The sequence below is a fragment of the Trachemys scripta genome, chromosome 2 (assembly GCF_013100865.1).
Source record: "Trachemys scripta elegans isolate TJP31775 chromosome 2, CAS_Tse_1.0, whole genome shotgun sequence".
NCBI lineage: Eukaryota > Metazoa > Chordata > Testudines > Emydidae > Trachemys > Trachemys scripta.
Window position 1 is genome coordinate 197634152 of NC_048299.1, and position 15098 is coordinate 197649249.

Genomic DNA, 15098 nt, shown 5'->3' on the forward strand with positions numbered 1-15098 from the left:
GCTGATTAACTGGAGTTCTTTGGGATTTTGTGGCTAGGAAGTTTGGGTTTTCACCTAAAGGAGAATTGTCTTCGGATACCCCTGCAGATTGCCAAATGAGAGTTAAATCCAAAGGGCATTCAATCCCACTGTCAATGGCAGCAAGCTCTATTTTTGTGCGGCCGGGGGCGGGGCAGGAAGCAGCAGGGCACGGCAGTGCTGAGTCCCCCAGCTCTAAAACTGGACAGCTTTTCATCTCCAATCTAAGTTGTCATTTCCCCATGTATAGATTGAACGTCTGCACTCTGTCTACTCCACAATCACCACCCCCAGTCTACTTGCCATCTATTAAGAGGCTTCACTAGTAATATTGCAAAGTCAGTCTCTCATAATTCCCTGACTCCTCCATTCCCAACTTGTGGGTTTCCTTGGAAGAGGGCATAATGGAGGCCACAGCTTACAAGAGCAAGGAAGTATTATCTGTGATAGAATAAAAATATGCAAGAGACTTCCTTTTTAAAATTTTGGACAAAAAGACAAAATGTCTTTTCATTATTCTTTTCGTTCCCATTCAATTTCAAGTTTAAAATACATTGCTGTAGAAGGTTTCATCCAATTTTTGGATGAGAAAAAGAGAAGATTGGGAACAGAAACTGGAGTTAAAAAGTATAAGGGAGGGAGAAAAATAATCCCACAGAAATCTGCCTCTGTAGCTAGATTACAGTACTAATGCTATATTTGTGCAAATCTCAGAAACATTTGCAGTTTTGGCAATAAAAGAGCTGTCCAAATTGAAGCAATGTTAAATGTATCAACAAGAATAGACCCCTCTGACTGCATAATTGCTTATTACTGATTTACGCTTCATTTCTCATAAATTGGTTGCAGTCTTTTAGGGACCAGGGGAAACTTTCTAAGCGATCACATTTTAGCAAGAATACTTTAAATAGTACTTTTTTTCTATAGTTCCTTTCCCTTCACTGCTAATTATCACAATAATTAGTCATAAACAGAAGCTGTCTTATTCGATGATACCAAAACTAGGCTTGTATGAAATATGGGTACTTTGCTTCACAGGGTTTTCATGTATAATTTCTTTGGTTCTGACTTACACAAGTTTGCATCTCCTCCTGTGCTTCACTTTAAGTTTCAAGTCTGAACTAATAGAAAAGATGAAAGCAGAACTTAGTCAAAATTGCTGCATTTTGCCCGGTATGTCTTCAGAACCATGAGACTGCAAAATCCATATGGTTTTGATGCAAAACTGTAAATCAGCCCTGGCTCACTTGAGATGTTTCTATTTACATACAAACTTCTTAGTTATCAGCAATAATGGGAAGTGAAATGAGGAAAAAGTACATGAAAGTTTAAAGTTTAGGAGAAATATGTTTGAAAATACACACACACACACTCTTAATGGCCACCCTAACAATTACAGTGTTCTAAAGTCATCTATTATCACAGTCTAACTCCCATTATTAAAGACGCACATTTTCAGTATAATGCATGGGGAATTAGGTGTGCAACTCCCCTTAACAACAATTGTGGTGTCTTGCATACAGGGCCGGCTCTGGCTTTTTGGCCGCCCCAAGCAAAAAAAAAAAAAAAAAAAAAAAACGGGGCGGCCAAAAAGCCAGAGCCGGCCCTGTATGCAAGACNAAAAAAAAAAAAAAAAAAAAAAACCACCTGCAGCGCGGCCGGAGCAGGGGGACCAGGCTGGGGGAAGGGTGGGGGAGAGGGAGAGAGCAGGCGGGAGAGAAGGGGGCGGCCAGGGCTACAGCAGGGGCACTGCCACGTGGCCCCTCCTGCTGCGCCGCCTCCTGCCGCCTGCTGCGAGGGCTCCGCTCCAGTCGGCGGGGAGGGAAGGAAGAGGACTGCCCTGCAGGGGGCTCTGGTTCTCCGCACCACCACCCCCTACAGGGCAGCCGGAGCGGAACAACAAACAAACAAACAAAAAAAGCAGCCGTGCCGCCCTAGTATTGGGCAGAATGCCGCCTCGAACAGTCTGCCGCCCCAAGCACCAGCTTGCTCAGCTGGTGCCAGGAGACAGCCCTGCTTGCATAGTGTTGAAAAATTATTCCAAAGAGTTAATGTTGCCATAGATATTATGTATTAAAATTTTAATTCTTGTCATGGAATCCAGAAGCCATGTGAGTCATATGATAACACTATCATAACATTATTTTGCCCAAAGTGGCATGCCCTTTGGTCCTCTTGGTTACAGCAAAAGAGTAACGCCCTCCTGCTTGCTGTCCCTTTCTATCCACTATAGCCTCTATTTATTGTAATACACTCTTAATGCTTTGTACTGATAACCTCAGAACTACATATTATCTTACCCAAATGGGTCCAAAGTTCTCTTTAAATTGCCTTTCTTATTGTTTACAATTTATGAATATAGTCAAAAACTACAGATGGAAAAAATTGAATTCACACGCTTTTTCTTTATATCCTGATTACATTTCAGAATTTCTCACTCTTTCCTTGTCTCGCCTTAATTTTCTACTGTGGGGTAATGCAGAACATGTTCAATTTTGGAAAGCAATAATCAGAGGCATAATTTTTCATATAAAGAGTGAAATTGCAGATTACATGATACATAAACATTCTCTAAAAATTAATTCATGATTTTATTCTCTTGTATTTGTACTAGCTGCTACTCCAGTCTGTTGTTGAAGCTCACACATTTTGGATGAGACACAGTGTCAATCTGTACCATACAAATGGTAGAGATGTCTCTAATTTGTTATAGTTTATACTGTTGTGCTCAGCTCATTCATATTTTTTGCTTTTACTTCAAGTTTTTTACCTTTGCATTTTTCACAATGATGAGAAAGGAAAAAAATAACAACCTTTTTCACAGTGGATTGCAAATTACTGACTGAACTGAATTTTTTTCAAATTAGAATGGACAAAATGGGCAAGTTTTGGTGGCTTCAATTACCTTTGTGCCAAAAACAGACATTTTACAAGTACGTAAGGCCAAATTCTTCTCTGAGACCTGGTCTGAAATCCACAAAATTCCAAATCAGTTAGCTGTGTCTTTAAGGGATTGAAAACAGCCTCCATACTGATTACATGATCCATCAATCTTCAGCTCTCCTGAGCAAATGCACTAATGCTCACTTTCCAGCGCAAAGCCTAAATAACTGGGTTGTGGACTAAAGTCCTTTCTGGGGGCTGGGAAAGGATGACCATCTTCTTCCAGGCCACAAAGCAGCAGTAGATCTGCTTCTGGTGATACATTCTATGGCCTGCAGTAGTAGGCTTGTTTCTGGTTGCATCCACCACATCCTCATGTAGGAAATGGCTGGTAGATTTGTGATTCTTTTTTACCCTTGCTGTCAATCTGTCCCTTTGGTGACTATATGCATGCAGTACCTAAGGAGGATTCCTTGCGTGGGTTCTCCAAATCTTGTTCCCTATTCTCCTAACCATGCAGCACTGTATTGATTCTACTGATGACAGAACCTTCCACACAGTCATTGTTCAAATAATAGTAACTCATTACAATATGGCCCTGTATCCCTGACTGATGCCTCTAGTTGTTCTGTAATTATAATACCACATTCATATTTAAGGCTACTATTTTATTCTCACCAAACCTTGTAGTAAATCCTTATTACAATAAAAATAATGAAACAAAATTCATAATATTGTGGACATTACCACACTATCAATTGACTTCTAACCAATTCAGATTCCTATTTTTATACAAATGGAGCAGGTTTACACTTGGATGCTGTACTTCAGCATTTCTGATGACAATAGCCATCAGTGTTATCATTATACTCCCTCAGTATAATTGTTTAATTTTAGCTGCTTTGCTTGTGCTACACGTGGAAAACTTGCCTATGTTTAAAATACTACTTGCTTTTGCGGCACTGTTTCTGAAGGAGAATACCTGACACTTGACTCAGTAGTACATTGCAAAAAAAAAAAAAAAAGTGGCTCCCATGGCACGCCTTAACATTTTCTTGTAACTATATTGTTTTATAAATGAAACTGCCATAGCAAAAATGACAAATATAACATATAAAAGAACAAAAAGGGCAATAAATCACAAGCGACACTCCAGCCCATTAAAATGCACTCAGCTGGTGTTGCAGAAAGTAGAAAATGTTCTTCTCGCTTTACATTCTGCCCAGCTGAACAGGGACAATCAGAATCCTTAAACTACTACCAGCATAGCAAATGTTGGAGCTCTAAAGGAAAGACGGGATAAGAATTTCAGTATGGAGATCTTCGCTCACACTGCTTCCTTGTCATGGAAGGAAGTGACCCTGTACGTTGCTTTAACATTTCACAATAGAAGGTATCCATTCTCCTCTTGATAACTCTGCATAACTCCCATAGATGCAAATGGGAGCTATGTAGAAGTATCAAGGCAAGAATAAGCTCCTGGCTATGTTCAGTAACATCTGTAAATAGTGGTGTTGTATTGTCAACAAAGCATGGATTCTTAGTTACCCAAAGCTGTGCTTCAGGTTTCATCATGTCACAGTGCATGTGAATCGGGGCGGGGTGGGAGCAGCCATCTTCAGAAAGGTGCAACAAGCACTGAGGAAAGATAAGTAGACCTAAATGTGTGTGTGAAAGGACAGAAATCCTCCAATATAAAGACCCCCCCCACCCTTCTTCCTCCAAATAAACAAAACAAAGACATGACCATGAAAGAGAGTAACTCCCCCTCCAGCAAACAAACTATGGAGAGGAGTGGAGAAGCATCTGTCACTAAGTTTGACCTGAAGACCTGCTGTTACAAACCAGAAAGATGAATAAGGAGATGAGGGAAGAGTTCCAGGCTTACATTAAAGATGTAAAAAATTAAATTAATGAGATTAATTGGAAAATATCAGAAGTGGAAGCAGATTTCAATGAGCAATGGGACAGCATTATTAATCTAGATGAAAGAATCCAAATAATTAAAAAAGATAAAAAGGAACAGAATTAAAACTGGAGGACATGGAAAATAGAGAATGCAAGAACATCACAAGGATTAAAAGTATTCCAGAGGAGACGGAAGGGAGAAATTGCTGGACACATTGAACAATATTTTCCATGACATATTAAAACTCGACTATAAGGATTACATTCATATTGAAAGGGCTTCCAGATCCCTTTTCCCCAAGCCCCCAGCAGGCTCCAGACCTAGAGATGTGATTGTCGATCTACACTACTATGAAGACAAGGATAAAATACTGAGGGCAATGAGGGAGAGAACTGAACCACAGATGAGTCTTAACCAGCCAATACAAATTTTCCCTGATCTTGCAACCTCAACCCTTGGGCCTTGGCTACACTTGCAGCTGTACAGCGCTGTGAGGTAAACCTGTCTTCGTACAGCTGAGTAGGGAAAAGTGCTGCAGTCTGTCCACACTGACAGCTGACAGCGCAGTGGTGTGGCCACGCTTGCAACATTTGCAGCTGTGTTGGGAGCGGTGCATTATGGGCAGCTATCCCAGCATTCATGTGGCTGGAACGTGCTTTTCAAAACGGGGGGAGGAGGTGGATTGTGACAGGGAGTGTGGGGGGGAGAGAGAGTGCTTTTTGGACCACGTCAGCTCTCTATTTTGCAAGTTCCGAACTCCCGGCCCCCTGCTCATTCGTTTACTCACTCAAAGCAAGCTGCAAATTGTTTGCTTTTCTCTGCGGTACGAGCTTTGAAACCGGCACTTCCGCATTCCTGCAGCCGGTCACAACAATGGAGAGGATTGGCCACTTGACAAAGTGATTAGTACAGCACTGCAAGCGCTTACACTCACACCTGTGAGTCGTAGCCACTCCGCTGCAGCTGTTATTCCTCTCGGAGATATGGAGTACCTGCAGCGGTGTACCCAGGGAGATACAGTGCTGCAAGTGCCCTGCCAGTGTGGACGGGGAGTGAGTTGCAGCGCTGGGGGAGGCTTTACAGCGCTGTAACTTGCAAGTGTAGCCAAGGCCTTAGAAGTGAAGAGAACTCTGCCAGATTACCACAATTCTTAGAAAGAACAACAGAAGATACAAATGGGCGTTCCCATCTAGACTATCCATTACATGGAAAGACAAATATGTCCAGCTCAGATCCAAAAGAAGGGGGAACAGATACTTATGGACACTGGAATAGACAAATCAGCTCACGAACAATCTGAATGGGATCAAAGGCATCAGTCCCACAGGTCACCAACAAATCACTGGGAATTGAGGAGAGCGAAGAGAGCTGGAATTGCTCGAAACAGATGCAGCAGGAATACACCATGACAGAAACGAGAGCAGAAGAAGCAGTCCAGATCCCAAAGAAAATAATTTGCTAAGACATTTAAATAAATAATGCATATTATATTCATGTGGTTACAATGATAAAGGAATATAGTTAAATGGAAGCTGGGCTGTATAGCCCCCAGGATATTTTACTCTATGTGGATAAAGTATACTTAATGGATATAACATTACAGTTAATTTAATGCTGCGATTTATAGTACAGGTAAAGTTAATAACAAAATAGCAGGAGACTCAGATCTCCCCTCCTGAAGTAAGTTTGACTTTAGAATTATCATAACCGTTCCGAATTTGGAGAAAGGTCATCGATGGTGGAAAATTTTCAGAATAAGTGAACTCAAAGATAACATAACAATCTCATCATGCCTGATGTGTATCATACAGACCTCTTTCTTTAATTAATGTGATGCTAAAATACTAGCAAACAAATTGTCATCTTGCCCGTATATGTTCACCCTGACCAATTTGGGTTTGTTGTTGGTAGTCGTCTATCTGATAATATCAAAAGAACTCTGAATTTGATCTATAACGTTAATTCTAGCTATTTTTCCTGCTTTCTTTGGACACTGAAAAAACCCTCGACCAGTTGCAGTGGGAGTAACAGACAGATTTGGATAAGGTTTGGTTATGGAAATCAGTTTTATATTGGCAGTTCATCCTTATCTCCTTATTCTTGAGCCTCTGCATTGGTTAATGATCATCAATCTCCTCCTTTTAATATGTCTAGGGCAGTGTTTTTCAAACCGTGGGTCGCGACCCACTACTGGGTCACGGCATGTAAGGCACTGGGTCACCTTGCTCTGCTCAGCACCGCCGACTGGGGCGTTAAAAGTCCTGTTAACGGTGCTGCCCAGCTAAGGCAGGCTAGTGCTTACCTTTTCCGACACTGTGCCTTGGAAGCAGCCAGCAGCAGGTCCGGCTCCTTGGCAGGGGGGCCATGGGGCTCCATGCACTGCCTGCGCCCTGAACACCAGCTCCACGCTCCCATTGGCCGGGAACAGGGGTGGGGAGGAGGGCGGTGTCTGCGGGCGAGAGTTGCACAGAGCCCGTGCCTAGGAGCCGGACCTGCTGCTGGCCGCTTCCGGGGCGCAGCGTGGTCTGCGGTGCCAGGACAGGTGGGAAGCACGCGGAGCCCCATGCCCCCCGCCTAGGAGGTAAGGCCATGCCCAAACCCTGCGCCCCAGCCCTGAGCCCCCCCAAATCTAAAACCTCTTCCTGCACCCAAACCCCTCATCTCCAGCCCCATCCCAGAGCCTGCACCCCCAGCCCAGAGCCCTGACCCCCTCCTGCACTCCAACCCCCTGTCCCAGCCCAGAGTACCCTCCCACACCCTGAACCCCTCATTCTCAGCCCTACCCCGCAGCCCTGAGCCCCTCTCACACCCCAAAACCCTCATCCCCAGCTCTGTTGGGTCGCGGGCATCAACAATTTTCTTCAACTAGGTCCCCAGGTCTAGGATACAGGACAGGATTTCTTGTTATCCCCCCTGTTTGCTTTGGCAATGGAGTCTCTTGCAAAAAAGATGAGAAATAGCACCTTGGTAAGGTGCATCCAAATGCAAAATAGCTTTGTTTCTGACAATGCCTTGTTTCTTTGCAGGATCCAGAAGCCTCATTAAAAGTTATAGGACAATTGAATTTGGGCAGGTTTCAGGCTTCAAAATAAACTATGATAAATCTGAAACTTTAGGAATTAAATTTTCCCAAAAGAGTCACATCTAACTGTTGTCAGATACATACATTTAAATGGGTAAAGGAATCTTTAAAATATTTAGGAATAAATATGGTGTAGAAACTTAATTTTTTTAAGGAAATTAACCTCCACTGTGGAACACAGTAATAAAAGACTTGGAGGAATGGAATAAATATGAAATTTCTAGGCTAGGTAGGATAGCCTCAGTAAACAGGAATGTCCTTCCAAAGTTATTATGTTTGTTTCAGTGTATCCCTGTTGGTATCCCTGACGTGATATTAAAAACATGGCGGGCTGCAATATTAAAATTCAGATGGAAACACAAAAGACAATGGGTGTATTCTATAGATCTGTATAAGTCTACAAAGTAGGGTGGACTAGCTTTCCCTAATTTGGCTTATTCTTGTTATACATCTCAATTAAAATATGCGATCAATTGGGTTAAAATAAACCATCCAAACACTGGGTAAAACTCAAATACTGGAACTCAAATGTAGCTATTCATAGTAATTGTTTGATTAAAAAGATATCTAGGGCTCCAAAAATAAAAGAATCATCCAATTCATCTAGACCACCTTAGCAGCTTTGGATAATTTTTTTAAATTCCTATCACCGAGGCCCTCTTCCTTTTAATTAATAATTCGGAGTTTATCTTAAGGAAACAGCAAAGTGACTATTCACTGTGGGTAAGAGCTGAGATTACTGAATTTGGACAGCTGTTCCTTGGTCTTGATTTGAAATCACACCAAGAGATATGTAATAATGTAAACAATATAAAGATCCTGTATTTTAATTTACAAGTCAAATATTTTATTGTGAAATCGGGATACAAGGCAGCTCTATCTAGACCTTTAACCACATTTGAGGAGTTGACCCAGACACAAGCTGGAACAAAAAGTTTTCCGTCTGACCTACATACCTTTTTGACTGAAAAAAGATGTTGATAAGAAAACAACCTAGATGAAAAGATGGGAGGGGGACTCAGACAAAGAAACTGATCTGGATGACTGGGTCTCTATATGAGAAAGGGGATATACAGCTTCAATTTGAGTAACTCATAAGGACATTTTTTTATGAATCACTAGATAGATGACATGTGACTTCAGTTAAGATCCATCATATTTTTGCTGCTAAGGCAGTACTCTGCTGGAGGGATTGCAGAGAAAAGGGAACATACATTTGGTGATTGTGTAGATCCCCTGACCTGCTTGCTTAATGCTCCAGTAGAGGATCAACATTTTAAACAGAATGACAAATTAACTTCTTTTTATTATTGTTATCACAATTATTGGAGAAATGTCACTCCTCCTCCTAGGAGGTCCTGACTAATGACACAGATAAATGGGAAAATAATCCTTCCCAAATTCACAGTGCTATAGTTTGTTTTAACAAACATTTAATGCCAAATTGTGCTGTCAGTAATACTAGTGTAAATCCAGAGTAAATCCACTGACAAAAAAAAAAAATCAATCTAGATCTCAATTCAGTCATTCAATGACTTTCCATGGAATTACTCCAGGTTTACATTGTAATGACTGAGAGCAGAATTTGGCCCAGTGTATTCCAATAATTCTCATGTAGTGAATTTCACATTTTGATAAATCTTTAAATGTTATTAGGCCAATAATTCCATAAGGCAGAAAAAAACACACAATTGGGATTAGTTTTGTATCAGTTTTTAACATGGTTCTAAACTACACTGTTCATCTAGACCTTCAGTTATCTATGGTGTAATTAATTTAAGCTTTACGAGTTTCACTATCTTAGTTTTTCTAATTTTTAAAAGTATTTTTATTCTAGCAAGAAATTACAAAAAGCCTCTGATGTATCTTTTTTGAATGTGAATCATCATAGGTACTTCATTTACAAAGACTGTGCAACACAAAGTTTAGCCTTCCAGCCACATGTGTAACAAACAGTGAATGATAAAAACAGTGTGTTGATGGAAATCAATCTGAATAGCATCTGGTACAGTAGGTGTCTGTGCTACTAAATCATAAATGAAATTTTTTTAATTTAGAAGTAAGTAGCCCAGACACTTTTGAACAATTAAGGAACAAGCATTCAAAAATGGAACATTTTAATCATAATTCCAAGCATGTTATTTCATTAAAATGGAAGCAGGAGGAAAAGAGATGAGGACCCACTGAAAACCAAATATGGCCATTCTGAAGCTATTGAATGAAGTGACTTACAAAATGGTGAAGCAAGGGACAGTAGCTTACAGTCTTCTCTTATGTGTCACTATGCTTTAATCCCCAAATAATTCTCATTTTATTCTAATACATAATTTATGCACTAATTTCTTGTGTTTATTTTCAGATGACATTTTTCATGTTGTCCTTGATTTTTCCCCCTAAGTATGAGAAGATATGAATTTCATCTTCAGCTTTCAATAGAAAATGAAAAATATATATAAATACAAACCTGTCTATCACAAATATTTTGAGACCTTCAAAACATCAAAATTTACAGAGTGGCTCAGATAAGTAAGGGAGTTACTAGGTAAGTGATTTACAATGAGGGAGCTTACCCTAGATTCACGCATGAGTGAGTTTTGGTTAAAGGTGGTTGGAAAATGGGGTTTTACTATGTTCATAGTATTGCCCCTTTTTAACCTGAGCAGCTAGTCAAAGTTTGGGGCCCTGGGGATGTTCCAGCTTGGAGCAGAAATGGACAATGAATTCTGGTATTTTCTTTGATGCAACCATGTTTATTTACAAAGAATGTACAAAGTCCTTCTTCTCCAAATGCAGGAGGAACCAAAACACAGGGGATAGCTTCTTCACAGCCCCAAGCCTCTTTAACCAGCACCAGACTTGGAACCTTACTGCAAGCTTCTCCACGGTCACACTGTGCTTACAGACTGCTTCTTGGCTTACTTCCTGCTTCCAAGCCTCTCTGTTTGTTGTCTGCTCTTCCTCTCTCCTCCCATCCCCAACAACTTCACTAGACTTTTTGCACATCCACAGACACACACACGCACCTGGTTAGAACAGCCGCCAGTGGAACCCTCTGCCCACATGGTGCTAGTTTCTGGGCAGACTCCATTATGTCTTGTTTTAGGTATGGCCCCTTAATGGCTTCTGACAACTAACTCAAATGAAGTGCGTGTTCACACATAACAAGGTTTTAACTCAACAATATTATATTTGTTTTGCTGAATTTTAAAATGTGCCCTCCCTTTTCGTGCCCCCAATTTGCAAATAACTGCAAGTAAAACTGATGCCATTTAGATGCTTAGCTACATAATATGCAGGTACAATCAGGTAGTTAAACCTGTAAATGACACCAATCACATCTGCAAACTATTGTAGGTGCAAACATGGAGCCCATGTTATGGCCAGTCTAAAAATCAGGGCCAGACAATATAATAATTAGTCTGTAAGAAACACTTTCTGTTCCACGTATCTGAAGTCCGTTCCACTGGCATAAGATGAACAGATACAATATATTGCAATATCTCCCTATGCTTCTAACCATATGGGTGAACTAAGTTAATTATTTTTGTAATGTTAAAATAAAATAAAAAAAAAGTTCCTGCATCATCCAGCTACTGATGATAATGTATTCACTGATCATTTCTGTCAGCTTTATTTGCCTATCTTCCGCAGTTGCTGACAAAACTGAACAGTTGCCTCGGCAACACACTATGTGGTACTAATGTAGCCCCAGTTTCATCCAAGGCATTTAGCGGCAGCTAAAGGAGAACCGCCACTACCTCCAGTGGTAGGATCCAGGCCATGCAGAGGCTGACAAGACATGTAAGGTGAATGGGGGCTGTTCCTGCACCTGGCAGCCCTCTTCTTTTATATATAGGAAAGGGGGGTGGGAAGGGAGAAGGACAACGTAAAAGACTAATGATGAGAGACACACTTTATCAGGGAGGGTCAGGACAGGTTGCTGATAGAGGAGGGAAAGAGCGGGGGGGGGGGGGGGGGGAGGTTTGTACTGAGAGCTGAGTTGAACTGGGATTGAGCATGAAGAGAAGCTGGCTTTACCAGTGTTTAGGAAGATGGTCGGATTAATTTAATTTTAATTAAAGATTAATTTAAACTATGGGAGAGGCATTTTCCTTCCATTTCCCACAATTCAAAAACAAATGGAAATCCCATTAAAAAACAGAAATCACTTTTGGGTGGAAACAAGCATGGCTATTTTCAATCTCAAAAGTTATATGTTGAAATAGACAAGTAGGGGAAACAGGGTGTTGTAACAGAAAATGCTATGCAACCTGACTTACAATACAAGCCTCACAGTAATCAATCATCCAATCATATCACTTAGATCCCCATATGGAGAAGACTCTCCACAGCCAGATTCTTCCATGCAGAAAGGGTGCTCAAGCACCTCTGACAATGTTTCCTCTCTCTCCAAAGAGGGACCTTCACAACCCAGAAGTCGGTACAAGGGCAGTGGATGTCCCAAAGGAGTATGCACATTGTTCCCTGTTTCCCCATGCCCAGCATTGCTGAGGGAGGCAATTAAATATGGACTCACCCCCCTCAAAAGTGGGAATCCCCCTTAAAGGGAAAACTGGGAGCATAAGTCTTTATACCTTGGTTCTATTAGAGTCAGACCACTGCCATCGAGAGAGGAATTTGCTGGAGACCCAGAGAAGGCATGGAGGCACACATCTCTGTGTGGATGAGCCTGGCCTCCTGCTGTTCTCTTGGGATTCACAGGGTTTGTGGACAGGGTCGATTGCTTGTTTGCCCTTCACTCTTCTTCGCAGCAGAACTATTAGGGAGGCATCTATTCAGGGAAAACAAGCAGACACTTCTTCCCTTTTAGCCGCCCACTCATTATTTGATATCTTTTCTTCTACTGTACAAATTATTATTGTGCAGTAAATGAAAATATGAAAAACTGTAACAGCAGCAGATCTGAAAGGCAGTTGAAGCATGAGGGTTACTAGGAGTGGCCTTAGCCACTTTTGTTTTGTTTTGTTACGAAGTATCCAGTGAGAAAGCAGCAAATTAAGTACTTTGGTATTTACAACTATGGTATCTCGGGTTCTCTGTGTTAACTTTGTAAACATTTCTCTCTTGCAGAGCGGACATCTTTCACTGAGTTTCTGTAACTACTAAGTTTTGCATCAATAAAAAGCTTTAATCCTCAAAATAGAGAACGTCTACATAAGCACATTTCATTCTTTTGCCAAAGTCGTCAGAACTTGCTGAAGCTCAAATAAGTGGAAGAGACATTCCTTGTCTCTTCAAAGCTTTACTTTTATTCTCTAGAAAAGAACCCAGAGAATTGAGTTTTGAAAATGCATGTGGACGTGCTTTAAAAAGGTAAGGAATTTAGCTTGTATTTCCTTACCCCCTGCATCATCTTACCACATTTTTCTCCTTATTTTCAATAGAAATAATTGTATATAAATCAGTTAACATTTTATCAACTACTACAAACACGCATTTTCATAATTTTCTCCTAATTTAAGTGAAGGCTTGAGTTTTATATAATCATAAATAATATATAAATCTATATGCACAACTATGGTGGATCATCTGCCCTTCTATGTTATGTTGGTATCATTTAATTCTCTCTCTGGTTGGCTGTAACAGTATCCAGATGCCAAAGCATTTGAACTGTTTTCTTCCCTTCCAACAGCAACATCTGGATCCTTCCCAAGTAATTATGCTAGTAATTTTGGAAATGCCTATGGGTTTATCACAACACTACATGTTGATGGAGTAGATCTAACTTCCTAGATTACATATTCCATCAAACTCACCTTAAAATACTTTAATGCACTTTTCTTCTGTTTCAGAATACACTGGTTTCCAAATTCCTCAAAAGCTTTATGAGTGTGTTTATTTTATGAGAAAATGAATCATTTCCCCATATGCGGATTTTTTGCTACATTCTGAACCGGCCTTTGGGCAAACCATAGCCTAATAACTATCTCACATGTGTACTGAATTCATTTTGTAAATTAGATTTAAAACCCTTATAGCTTTGTGCATTTCTGTATGTCACTTTGTAGGCCATTTTCTTTTAAATCTAAGTCCCATCAGTGATGCAGTTACCACTGTTTCAATTTTATTTCTTTATCTTAATTTTATATATATTGAAATACTGTTAGATGCAACTATCTTCAAACCACTCTGCAGTTAAAAAAACCAAAACAACCACAATATTTTCTGATTTATGAAAGCGTCCCTCTCTGACCCCAAATAAATCAACAAGATGATAACCACAATGCCTTGATCTAATAATGCAGGAAAAAATAGACACACACACACACACACACACACACACACACACACACACACACACACACACATGTACTTATATAAAAACCCTGACTAATATTATAGCTGCAGGAAAGCTAGGACAGCTATATTTCTTTACAACATTAGGCTTGAGGGAGCATCCCAAAGATCAAACACACAATGGAAACATGCAGTGGAGTTGTTTTACATACATGGATATAAGTGTGTAAGTCTTTGATGCAAAGCATATATCTTAATTTAATGGATGTAGTAGCTGAAAAAAAAACCCCACAAAACCCTACATAGTGGTAAACAATCTATGAGCAGAAAATGAACACCACATGGAGGGAAAATGAAACAAAGAAAATGACTCTGAAATGTGCAAGATGATTTGTCTATACTTGAATGTCTGACCTGTTAGCTGGTCGTCGCCTGCAGCAGGGGCGATGCGAATGTATGGTGTTGTAAGCTGAGTCACGATTATCGCAGCTAAGGCAAAGGAAGATTTCCAGGTCAGCATGCATGAGGAAAAAAAAGCCAGACTGAAGCTATGCTAGCAAGAAGAATCTTGGTCAATATTATTGTCTCAAAGTTTTACCCGAAAACCCCAAAACCAAAACCAAGGAAACAAAAAACCACAAAAGCTCCTCTTCATCTTCTTAATTTGTTAGTTTGGTTATTCTGTGATATTAATAAGCTTTTTTATGTAACATTCATCTAGAAAAAGGAATCAAAGTGTATTATTTAGAAATTACAAATCTGATTAACTAAAGACTGAGGTTTGGCTCCATTGGCCACATCATTGGATTTAAGCTGCAAAAATTCAGTGCTTATTCAGAGGACTCCAACCTTAATTTGTCAAGGTATATCGCCCCAATTTCTTTTTTGCTTTTTAAACTTTCACAGTACATTTTTCATATGTTTATTTAAAATATCATTTTCCAGTAC

General features: G+C 40.2%; 1 protein-coding gene across 12 annotated transcripts in view; it reads right to left on the reverse strand.

The window, feature by feature from the left end:
- Positions 1–15098, reverse strand: part of PTPRM (protein tyrosine phosphatase receptor type M) — a 690156-nt gene that overhangs the window by 223576 nt on the left and 451482 nt on the right. For 8 of the 12 annotated variants that reach the window (XM_034762641.1, XM_034762634.1, XM_034762636.1 and 5 more), the window contains exon 14: positions 14565–14639. The exons of the other annotated variants lie outside the window; for them this stretch is intronic. In XM_034762641.1, coding sequence (XP_034618532.1) covers positions 14565–14639 — 75 coding nt within the window. The remainder of the gene's footprint in view (positions 1–14564; positions 14640–15098) is intronic. 12 annotated transcript variants of the gene reach the window in all.